Source organism: Phyllopteryx taeniolatus, chromosome 1 (genome assembly GCF_024500385.1).
Source record: "Phyllopteryx taeniolatus isolate TA_2022b chromosome 1, UOR_Ptae_1.2, whole genome shotgun sequence".
Lineage (NCBI taxonomy): Eukaryota > Metazoa > Chordata > Actinopteri > Syngnathiformes > Syngnathidae > Phyllopteryx > Phyllopteryx taeniolatus.
In genome coordinates, this window is record NC_084502.1 from 1,589,369 (window position 1) to 1,601,114 (window position 11,746).

The 11,746-nt window shown below is 40.8% G+C and overlaps 3 protein-coding genes across 4 annotated transcripts; 2 read left to right on the forward strand and 1 right to left on the reverse strand.

Moving 5' to 3' along the window:
* Positions 1-1,190: 1,190 nt before the first annotated feature.
* mad2l2 (mitotic arrest deficient 2 like 2) lies at positions 1,191-3,315 on the forward strand. Its single transcript, XM_061787968.1, has 8 exons — positions 1,191-1,503; positions 1,737-1,855; positions 1,924-1,995; positions 2,078-2,178; positions 2,251-2,345; positions 2,446-2,519; positions 2,618-2,710; positions 2,958-3,315. Exons 1-8 carry the CDS (start codon positions 1,464-1,466, stop codon positions 2,994-2,996), a joined length of 633 nt encoding a protein of 210 aa, XP_061643952.1. The 5' UTR covers positions 1,191-1,463; the 3' UTR covers positions 2,997-3,315.
* smim1 (small integral membrane protein 1) lies at positions 3,066-6,189 on the reverse strand. 2 transcript variants are annotated; one of them, XM_061788088.1, is made up of 3 exons: positions 6,050-6,189; positions 5,168-5,303; positions 3,066-3,552 (listed from the first exon to the last, which is right to left on the reverse strand). In XM_061788088.1, the coding sequence occupies exons 2-3, from the start codon at positions 5,260-5,262 to the stop codon at positions 3,429-3,431; spliced, it is 219 nt and encodes a 72-aa protein (XP_061644072.1). In that variant the 5' UTR covers positions 5,263-5,303; positions 6,050-6,189; the 3' UTR covers positions 3,066-3,428. The 2 variants fall into 2 exon arrangements, with proteins under 2 accessions (XP_061644072.1, XP_061644151.1); XM_061788167.1 differs by lacking the exon at positions 6,050-6,189 and adding an exon at positions 5,371-5,511.
* On the forward strand, positions 5,630-10,076 carry tmem82 (transmembrane protein 82; the record flags this gene model as incomplete). The annotated part of the gene is made up of 6 exons (XM_061747586.1): positions 5,630-5,645; positions 6,414-6,458; positions 6,525-6,597; positions 6,669-6,840; positions 7,641-8,061; positions 8,969-10,076. Coding segments are annotated over 6 exons (906 nt in total), but the record flags the coding sequence as incomplete, so codon positions are not given.
* Between the last annotated feature and the right edge of the window lie 1,670 nt (positions 10,077-11,746).

An 11,746-nucleotide genomic window follows, 5' to 3' on the forward strand; every position in this document is an offset into this window, starting at 1 on the left:
GGTGCTTCGGTATTTTAATGTGACGCCATACATTTTTGCATTACTGTTTCTTATTTCTATGACAATATATATTTCCACTGGGGGTTAGGGGTGTCACTTTTTCAGATGAAAAGGAAATTAAAAAATAAATAAATAAATAAATAAATAATGTGATTGTTGTGCATGTGTCTAAAACATTCAAAAACTGCTGATGTGGATGTCTTGTAAATTAACTTAAAGGCCATTTTATCACTTTACTGCTATGTATTTGCCAATGGAAGATGTGAACAAATCAACCATGGAAGGTCAAATAAAACGTTTAATTATTAACGATCTTAGTAAAGCAATAATAAGAGGCACCCCCAAGGAATCGTACTTTGCTAATAAGTAATAAGATTTTATCCTGTTTTGTAAATTAAATATGTCCGTTCCACCCACCACCAAAACACTCACCGATGGAAAAACAAAGGAGTGGACTCAATATTTTCTTTCAGTGTATTGAATTAGAAGGGTCATTTTCATATACAGTGGTGCTTGAGATACGAGTGACCACACTTGATACTAGCTGTCGATCAGCTGAGTTTTCCCTTTGACTTGCAAGCCCTAACTTGAGATACAAGTGCTGTATGGTGGCATGTGGCTCCACTCACTTCACAACGGCCAGCAGTTTGGCTGATGTAATTATAAAACTATTCTTTAAAAAAAAAAAAAAAAAAAAAGGCTTCGAGCTTTTAACCGTAAAACAAAGACACATTGTGTATTTGAAATCACCACATAGCCTCCATCATGCATACGATGGAAAACACCACAGCCACACAGGCTAACAATTAGCATAACACACACAAAAATAAAGAAATTTTAAAGTGTAATGGTAAATGGATGGCACACGTTTATTGTATGTATCAATGTTCTAATTAATTAATTTTGTACAGTATAAGGAGAAATGTGTCTCCGTTTTATCTGTAAAATAAGTGGATTACAGCAGGCCTTTTTATTACCGATACTCTTCCTGAAAATATGATCGTTATCTACGCTTAACTATTGTGTTTGCACCTTGTTCCGTTAAAAAACACAAAATTAAATGCAAATAATAAGAAATAATCCACATTGAACATTACTAAATCACGTGTTTAAAATACATATTCCCCGCGGTGATAAATCAAGCGTTCTCCGTTACGTCATCATCCCTGGACAAGAAGCAACTTGTAAACATTAACTGTTACGTCATTGACGTGCGCAGCGTATGATTGAATATTCTCGCGAACACAACCAGCGGGCAAATCACGGATGTGGGCCGTGAAATATAGTTTTGTTGTTGTTTTTTGTTTTTTTAAATGCGTGTATTCATTTAGTTACATTTAAAAGTCGTCTTCTTAAATCTGAGATTTACTTCACTTTGCGTTCTGAACCCTGGTATGTAGCCGGGGTTGACAGCGACGAAAAATAAAAGCAACCATTTTCTTCACGTCTCCATTGTTGGAATCATGACAACCTTAACAAGGCAAGATCTCAATTTTGGACAAGGTATGGTGCGGAACAGTTCAACCGTCTTACACACACGAAAAAGGCATTGGTGAAACAGTAACCGAGACAACTCTCTCTCAGCTCGGATCGAATAGAATAGAAGAAGAAGAATCACCTTTTATTTTTCACCAGCACAACAACAACAAAAATCAGCGTTATCGTTGTGTTTGTTGTGGTGTGGAGTTGCTTCTTTACACACGATCAGAGGAATTAACTCAGTTGTTTTCCTCCAGTGGTTGCTGACATTTTGTGCGAGTTCCTGGAAGTTGCCATTCATCTCATCCTGTACGTCCGTGAAGTTTATCCCTCGGGAATATTTCAGAAGAGAAAGAAGTACAACGTACCTGTGCAGGTACAGATGAACATTTGAGATGTTGCTGTTGCTCTCCCCTCAGCTCAAACCTTTTGTTAATTTTGCAGATGTCTTGTCACCCTGAGCTCAACCAGTACATCCAAGATACACTTCATTGTATAAAGCCGCTTATTGAAAAAGTAAGACTCGTGTGATTCTGGTGCTCTACATATATGTTGCTCTCCCCCTGCCCACTCCCAAGCACCTCAATTTTCTTGGCAGAATGATGCCGAGAAGGTGGTTGTCGTCATCATGGACAAGGAGCATCATCCAGTTGAGAGATTTGTGTTTGAGATATCTCAACCGCCACTGCTCTCGATCAGGTTTGCACCCCCTCTTTCACAACCAGTATATTAAGCATAATTTTTTTTTAAATGTATTATTATTTGTTTTAGCTCTGACAATTTACTGTCTCATGTGGAGCAGCTGCTGAGGGCATTCATTCTTAAGATCAGTGTGTGTGACGCTGTTTTGAACAATAATCCACAAGGTACAATCAGATTTTAACAGATACAATGACAACATATTTGTTAGACAAGCTTGAGTTTCCTTTCAGAATTGGTATTAACTTGTGTGTTTTGCTGTCTCAGACTGTTCATTCACAGTATTAGTTCATACGAGAAATTCTGCCACACGCAACATGGAGAAGGTTCAAGTCATCAAGGTATGAACAGGATGTACATCACTTTTAGGGTGGGAAACAATGATAAAGTCCCGTGGATATGCGCCTTGTGATAATTTGGGGGCTTGGCCTTTTTATAGGATTTCCCATGGATAGTTGCTGATGAGCAAGAGGTCTACATGCAGGAGCCCAGACTCATCCCACTGAAGACCTTGACGTCCGACATAGTGAAGGTGAAGGAGCGTACAAAGTTCTATAACCCTCATTTGAAATCTGAGCCATTGCACTTCTGCGCTGTCATGGCACATCTTTGTCATATTGATCAGTTTTACATGATTCAGAGGAATAGTTTTCCCTCAAGTGTGCAATTGTGAATTAAAATGCTTTCATTTGTGCTGTGTTCAATGGACAAATGTTTGAAGTGTTCTACCATTTGCACTTGACCAATACTATGTTGTGCTTTGTGACTGTTTGGAACAGATGCAGCTGTATGTGGAGGAACGAGCCCAGAAGAGGTAGCAGGAATGAGCGACACACAAGGCCAAGTTGATGGTACAGATGTGAAGAATGAAACGTTCCACGAGCAAGTACTGTATATCATATCTTTAAGTCACCAGTAAGCTTGGACATGGACTAGATTACATTTGCAACACCAATATTTCTCATGTTTTTGTCACATGGTAGTCTTTTTTTAATCATTGAAACTTCAAATTCACCAATTGTTTATTTAAATTTCCAATGCCACAGTGGCACAAAATTCATACCCAATTTTGGAGTCTTGACAGTTGGAAAATCAGGAGCAAAATGTTTCTTTGTCAATAAATCAGTGGAAATGTCAGATTTATTCATTCATGATTGAATTGCTTTGTGATTGTCCCTTTTCTGTGGAAAACTGAAAATTACAAATGTGCTAGATTATCCAAAAGGCCTTTTCAACTATTGCGTATTCCATCAGCATCTATGGACGTAGTATCCTGTCACGTATCCTATGATGTAGACGGACACCAGTGCGGCCAGAGCTGCGGCTGCCTTGACTGCGATGCCAGTGTTGCCGGTGCACATTCTGTTGTAGAGCCTGAACGTAACACAACAAACAACATTATCTTAACGCTGACTCTCTGCATCGTAACTCAAAACAGTCATATCTCATTCAAATGAATTGAAATGCCATTAATCCATTCCACTTATGCTCATTCTTGTATGCGTGCCTTGGCCACCGGGGGGCAGTATAATACAGTCATACAGACACAAATGGAAGAGTTTCACAACTAAATGCCTCAGTAAGCTGCAGTAATATTTGTCGTTTTTTAGCATTAAGCTAGCGGACATTCAAAGTGATGTGGTTGTTTTAAAGTTTAATTCTCTTTGTTTTACGTTTAGTTTGACAGTAAAGTTCGACTGTGAGTGACAATCGAGAATATTTCACCATGTGCCAAAATGCTGCCACCATCTAGTGCTCGTATCTCAATTTATTTTGCTCACACTTCATAGCAAAAAAATCGAGCAACGACTGGTAATTCGAAAAAGTCGTAAGTCAAGGTACCACTGCAACCGCAGTGGTTAAAATGGGCTCAAAAGAAGAAACACTTGTGCTTGTCATCCCCTTGCCTACTGGCATCGTCTCCAACTACAAAACCCAATTCCAGTGAAGTTGGGATGGTGTGTAGCACAAACAAAAACAAGAATACAATGATTTCCAAATCCTTTTCAGTTATTTAATGTTCAAACTGATAAACTTGAGTTTTTTTTTGTTAATAATCACTCATTTTGAATTGGATGCCTTCAGCACATTCCAAAAAAAAGCTGGGACGGGCAACTTTACCTTCACCTTTCCATTTAACAAGAATAAGCGTTTGGGAACTGAGAACACTAGTTTTTGAAGCTTCGTAGGTCAATTTCTTTCCCATTTTTGCTTGATCATGTACAACTACTGTTGCTAAACAGTTCTGGGTCTCCATTGTTGTATTTTGTGCTTCATAATGCGCCTCACATATTTTCAATGGGAGACAGGCCTGGACTGCTGGCAGGCCAGTGTAGTACTGGCACACTTTTACTACCAAGCCACGCTGTTGGAACACATCCAGAATGTGGCTTCGCATTGTCTTGCTGAAATAAGACGGGGCGACCCTGAAATAGATGTTGCTTGGATGGCAGCATACACTATGTTGTACACATTCCTCAACTTTCCCAGTCTTTTGTTGCCCCTGTCCCAGCTTTTTTGGAACCTGTTACAGACATCAAATTCAAACTGAAAGAATAATAAATAAATAAAAAAACCAATAATGTTCCTCAGTTTGAACATTAACTATCTTGTCTTTCTAGTGAATATTGCTTGAAAAGGATTTCCAAATCATTATATTCTGTTTTTATTTACATGTTGCACAACTTTCAAACGTCTTTGGAATTGGACTTTGTATTATGACGCTGAAATACTCAGGACAAAAGTACTTGTACACCCCTGCTAAGAATGTGGATCCCCTTCACGTTAACGTCCTGTAACTCTTTCTCTCTTGCCATTGGCCTTTCCGAAAAAGGCAAAACAACACATGCAGTGAGGTACCGGTAATTATTTGACTGACGTTGGCTCTGAAGGGATCCACTGAGTTGAGCAGACAACTTTGAGCCATAATCGTCGGGAAGGTTTTGTCGTGTCGAAACATCACGGTACCACTGAATCAGAATGTACTCACTTCGTCACAGTGGATTGTGAGGCCTCCACATTCATGTTGATGTTATCCTCATTCCAGCGATCGTATTGCACACTGCCGGCACCGTTGGTATCCATTTAGGAAGTCCTCGCTCTCCTCTGAAATCAGTCTTTTATGTCTGCGCACAAGAAGTTGTGTGAGCGATAAAAAAACATCGACATTTAAGAACATAACAAGCAATTAACCTGCGTGTGTCTATGACGCCACGGGGATTTTAAAAGTCGAGTCATGTTTAAAAGCCTTTTCTGTGAGAGCGTGAAGAATGGCCACAGGACCCGGTCCATAGTTCATGTGTTCGCTGGGTTCACCCAGCAATAAATATATTTGTTATCCTCTTGTGCTGGCATGTTGGAAGTTTATATCACTCGTTCAAAAGGGCAATCAAGATCTTGATGGACACAACTTTATTTGTTGGTGACTACTTCAAACACTTGGACGGTGCAAAAAGTGGACTTTAAGGGTGAGCAGTGTGATTAAGATTAAGACTGTCCTTGTCTGCTCTTTTCTAACCATAAGTCTGTTAAATTAATAGATGACATGATGTGGCCTTGGAGCATGACAAAAATATACAGCGGCCCCCTTGTATGTGTGGAAGACTTTTGTAATCTTTCCATGGGAACTGGGAAACTGAGTTTTGGACACACTTTCATTCAAATTCATGATGATAATAAATTTTATTATTATTTATTTTTTTACAAACATAATCATGAATGTTTTTTTTAAGTGGACACAGATGGGGAAAAAAAAACATTTGAAATATATTTAATTTTTTACATATATTTAATTTTATGGGTAAAAACCTGAATACTGATTTCAAATTTAACACAATTAAATCCAAACATTTTAGCAACAAACATGACTTACTGCGTTAGCAAAGGTCTTTACATTCCTTATTCATTCCCATAGAAATTTGGCAACTGCTGCAGCTCCAGAGGTGTCACATTTTTGTTTCACGCTTCACTCATAAAAAGCCCTGTGACGTCACTGTCCGTTCCTGCTGTTATCAGCTGTTCGCAGACCTTTGGAACAGCTTCAGATTGGGCAAAGCTCAACGACGAACTACCAGAAAAAAATAACAATACGCCTTATTGTAAAACCACGCGGAATAACCACAAAGTATACGTATGACTATTTAAATGTTTTGCCCTGCTGTTGGCATTTAATGAGTTCTCTTCAAGTGCTATGCTTTCCTTCATCACATCGCTGCTTCCGACATCCTACTTGACAGGGTGGTGGGCTCTGAACATCAATGTGCTGTGCCGTCTGCTTCAAGGTGAGACTCAAAACACATTTTGAGTTCACGTGTGTCAGATGCAATGAAGCGGTGCGTAACGTGCAGGGCTGGTAGGTGCGTGTGGGATCTCTGTGCTCGGCTCCCTTCTGAGAGTGCATTCGTATGTTGAGGAGGCAAGGTAAGGATATTTGACATTGCACTTGTAATTCAAAGTCATAATGGCTCTTTTCCGCCTTCTGCAAACCATAGTTGGAGTGACAAAGATGCATCTAGTCAGAGGAGGGTTCGTCCTGGACTGGCGGGGATGCTCCGCTTTGTCTTTGTGGCCGGGATGCTGGCTGCTGTAAGTTCTCGTGTGGCCTCCCTGGTGGTGCTGGAATTTTGTCTTCGAGCTGTCTCTGGATGGGTTACACAGGGACCGGTAAGAAACCATTGGCCTCATAAATTGGAAATCGACCTGTGCCTGTCCCTTGTCTCCATTTGTAAAAAGTTAACGACACCTATGATTTTGCATTTCTGTAGCAGAAGATAATAATACCTCTTCTGAAGAACATCTTTTTTTCGCCACCGGCTGTCCTTCAAAACAGAATAAAAACAGAATCACACAGCGGGGAGGAGGCAGGGACTCGGCATAGCTCACACCACATCAAAGCGACGACTCTATTGTTCTAATGCAGACTTCCATCTTTTTGGGGCGACAGAAGCTGCGCACTGCAGCTTTAAAGGTCCCATATTTCAGTAAACCATTTTTTTCTAGTATTTAGGATGTTATATTGGCTCTATGGTGCCTCGGTAAACGTGAAATATGAATTAAAATCATCCACGCATTGTGAGTTACAGACGTTTTTCTGCCGACAGGCCTGAAATCAGGTCATGGGAATTTCTCGAGCTTATCTATGTCACTTGCGAAGATCTCCTGCTACCTCTCCGCTCTGAGCCAGAGCTGTCAACATAACAAACACAAGGCGTGAGCGTTGGGTCTTCTCCAACCAATCAGAGGAAAGGAGGCGGTCGTAGCCAAATATGGATAAAACGGATACAAAAGTGGGTCAAACAGAAGTAGCTGTCAGAGGGGCCTTTTCTGGATGCTCGTATGACAAAACCAAAGTGATTTTTGAAATGAAATACTAAGTACATGTTAGAGAGTCCCTCTCTGGAGGTCTAAATAGCAAAAATATGGGATTCCTGGTCTTATCGTGTCTATGCAATTGTGTGATTCAGGAGTCTCCGAAAGCGCTGCGGCGCCGTTTGGTTCAAAGCCAGTTCTCCCTGGGATGTGCCCTCAGCTGCACGCTGCACTTCCTCCATGAAGGGGCGCCGCGTTGCTGCCTGTGTTTGCTCCTGGCCGCAGCACTCAGCTGCTGGCTGGCCAGGCGGGCCGCGGCCTTGCAGCGGCACGTCGCCGCTCTGTACGGACTGCACAGCTCGCAGCGCTACTGCGGAATTTGCATCAGCCTGCTGGCGTTTGGCCGCGGCCCTCTGCTGCCGTCCGCGTTGTGTAAGGCACTCATCGTCGCCTTCGCCATGGCTGTGACGGCGGCGGTAGCGATCATCAATCAGCACTTCCTGTCTGGGATGGAAGCGCTTAGGTTTTGGACACCGCTGACGATCTGCTACACTCTGCTGGTGGTGTACATGCAGGGTGAGACTGTCATGGTTTAACAATCGCCTATATTAATAGTTTCAACCATAAATATACCACAAAATAAGATCAGAATATGCTTTATTTTAAACTTGACTTACATTACCCTTAAAAATATATGGCTTACAGGACTGAAAAAAAAAATCACATAAGTGTCCATATAAAAGAGTAAAAACATGCAGCGAAGACTGAAAAACAAAAGAGCTTGAGATGTCTCAGTCAATTTCTTTTATAGTCAGTGGAGATGTTTTTGGACTGTGGTGTCTCTCACATTTAAAAATGTGTTTTGCTTGTGCCGCTTTCGGATCTTTAATATCCCAAGTATACACTGGGGGGAAAAAAAACTCCTAATTTTGAACATGTACATCGACTGTTAAATAATTTTCCCCTCTTCTAAAATATAATAATATATGTCAGTACACCATATTTTAATCATGTGCAACTGAGGTACATGTTCACATTTAAGTCAATTCAGTCATTTTTTGCAGCATAGAAATGTTAATGCAAATAGTAATCATCATAAACTCATGAATAGTCTCAGACGCATTACTTAATTGATGGCTTTTACTGTTCGTGATTGTACTTGGATTAGTGTAGAACTGCATTGCATGAGATTGAGAACTCTTTCCAAAATGTCCTTCACAAAGAGAAAACCAAACATTGCAGACGCTGCAAAGCAAAAACATGACACTGGCTAACAAACAAGATGCAAAAACATGAATATTAAAAAAAAATATATATATATATATATATGCCAAGAGCGGCATAGCTGTTGTGAATATCCTTTTTTTTTTGTATATACTGATGGCTGGGGGAAAGACATTAGCATGGACCTTTATAGATGATGTGTAGCAAAGAGTTATTTATTATTACTATGCCCCATCAATAATTTCTCTTCCTGAAGCAGACGAGCAGCCAGCAAGCCAGGCACCCCTGAACCCTGCGGCGACGCGTCTCGGTGCGTTGTCGCTCCTGCTGCTGACTGTTGGACGCTGGGCTGATGTGCTCCACGTTTTCTTTTGTTTCCTGGGTGAGGTCAGCTGCCTGATCCCCACGATGGATCTGCTGGATGTGACCTCCTCGTAGGTCGGTGATCCTCACCTCAAAAGCTCCCCAAAAGGGTATGAACACACTGGGAAATAATGATCTTCATATTGAAGATGTGCAAATGTGTTTCTAGGGATGGACATAATGGCTGAATGGATTTTTTTTAAAATGTTGTTGGCACAATGGAGTGCGCTACTTGGATGCAATCAGCAGAGGTGCTGTGTATTTGATCTCAAATGATTTGTGGTCCTAAGAAGATCGTGACTTCTTTTGGAAGTTGAGGTACATCCAAGCATACCTCCCTCATGTCCAGAATACAGCCATGAAAACAGGAGTTCAGAACGTGTGGATTCTCCCATCCTGTTCACAATATTCTAGAACAAAACTAAGTGACTGAGGGAATTTTTGTAAAATGCCGTGTTAGTAATATCTCTTGATTGTAGTCTGAGTAATTCAAATGTGTAAATGGTTGATCAGAAACTTTTATTATTCAATTGTATACTGTACATCTTATTTTATGTGGACAGGTTGAAAAGTATTAAGAGTATGTTTAAAAAAACAAAAACAAAAAAAAGCACTAAAGACAACCAAGAGACGAAGAGATGAGCATCAGATGTAATGATTTCCATTTGTCGTTAATCACGTTAACCCTACTGAAGGCCCTTCAGGTAAAGCTTCTGTAGAGTGAAGGCTTGCATGTGTCAAGCAGACCAGGAGAAGCTCATCCATGCTTTTATCTCAAGTAGACTTGACTATTGTAATGGTCTTCTGACTGGACTCCCTAAAAAGAGCATTAAACAGCTGCAGCTCATTCAGAATGCTGCGGCTTGGGTTCTGACCAGAACAAAGAGGAAGTCTTTACACTTTGTTTTAAATGTTTATAAGCTGTTTTCTCTTTGTTTTAAATGCTTTTAATCATGTAAAGCACAATGAGTGACCTTGTGTATTAAATGCGCTATATAAATACATTTGCTTTGGTTTGTACTGTACCGGATTTGTCATGAACTATTGTGTTTCAACCTGTTAAATTGGAACCTCAGGAGCCACAATGTGACGTGGATAAACGTCAACAATGCAAAATAAAACCTGCTGAGTCCGGCCAATATTACACTTGACACCCGGTTTAGGCGTGTGGCGAAAGTGATGTTTAATTACACCAAGCTCAACATTGAAACATTTAAATGGAAGCTGCTTTGGGAACATCACCTGTAACTAATGACGTGAACACACTTCCTTGTACCTCGGGACAACACGATAACCAGCTTGGGAGGAGAGAAAACAAGTGTGCAGTGGGGAGCACTGCCACTCGGTCGGTAATAACATTTTTTTTTAAACAATTTTTTAATGTCCTATCGCAACTGACTACTGCTCGAGGAGAAAGGGGGCAAGATGGCTGACGACACCCTTTGTATTAAAATCACACAAAATGGCGTTTGACAACAAGTACACCGCGTTGCTTCACCGCGACTTAATGATGTCGAACTCTTAAAATATTACATCCTTCTTTTTTTATAGTGAAATAAACACAAGGGGTAGGTTTCTCGGTTTCTCATCACGTAGCAGTGACCATTTATAATCACGGTCCATTGTCGTGACGCCTCACGAAGCATCCACATGACTTGAAATCCACGTTTCGGCGCCGAGATTGTGTCTTAACTTTTGCCGTTCACATTACGTTATTCCATGGGGGAGGCTTTTTTGTTTGTTTGTTTTTTTGTACATCAGCCCCGTCACTCCGTGTGGAATCGACAGTGACGGCCTCGCGCTCCCGTTCCCGTCATATAATCCAAGTCAGAGAATCACTTTGTTTTGCAAATTGTACTCCCACGGGTTTATTGGCTTTTTTTTCTTGATTTTTTCAACTGGATACAGTTCCACCACAGGACGGATTCGACAGAACCATGGAGGACATTCCACGCGTGGCCGCGTACAGTCAGTGAGAAATGTGGAGAAAATGTCGGACGTCTACTTGTTTTGTACATCGTGTCCCTCTGGAGGCATCGCGGCTCGTTTGTGCCCTTCTCTGATTGGCTGACTGTGCGCACGCGCAGACTGCATTCACTGTCTGCCTCGTTCCATCTTGTGCTGTCCTGCCTTGATACTGAAGCTTAAAATAGTAACACGGCAGTTGGACGAACACAGGTGTTTACTTTTTTTGTGTGTGTCGTTTTAAATAGTCCTATTCCTCTATTTGATTTTAATACAAACGTTTCGACACACGAATATTAACATGTATGCAATGCGGACAATAAAGGTCAGCTTTAATTAAGCAACAGCGACACGGTTTAAGAAAAAAATAAATAAAAAGTTACACCGTTCATAAATAGGCTATGAGCGACTAACAAAGATTGAGAGACTAATAAATCATAAAAAAATCATATTGACTTCCCATTAACGTTTATCAAGATTTAGCTTGCTACCTTTGTACTATGTACACGGGTTTTGATTGCTTGTTACTTATTAGCTATAAACGGAGCTGAGGCCGGGTTAAAGTGAAACTCGAGTTATGAAGAGCAGACAAAAGACAGACACAGATCCCAATCACGAAAGTGCCGATGACGACATGGCCCTGCCGGTCCATTCCTTTCACTTGACATAAGCGAAGATCTGAGCTGAGGATCAATAGTGAAGATCGTTA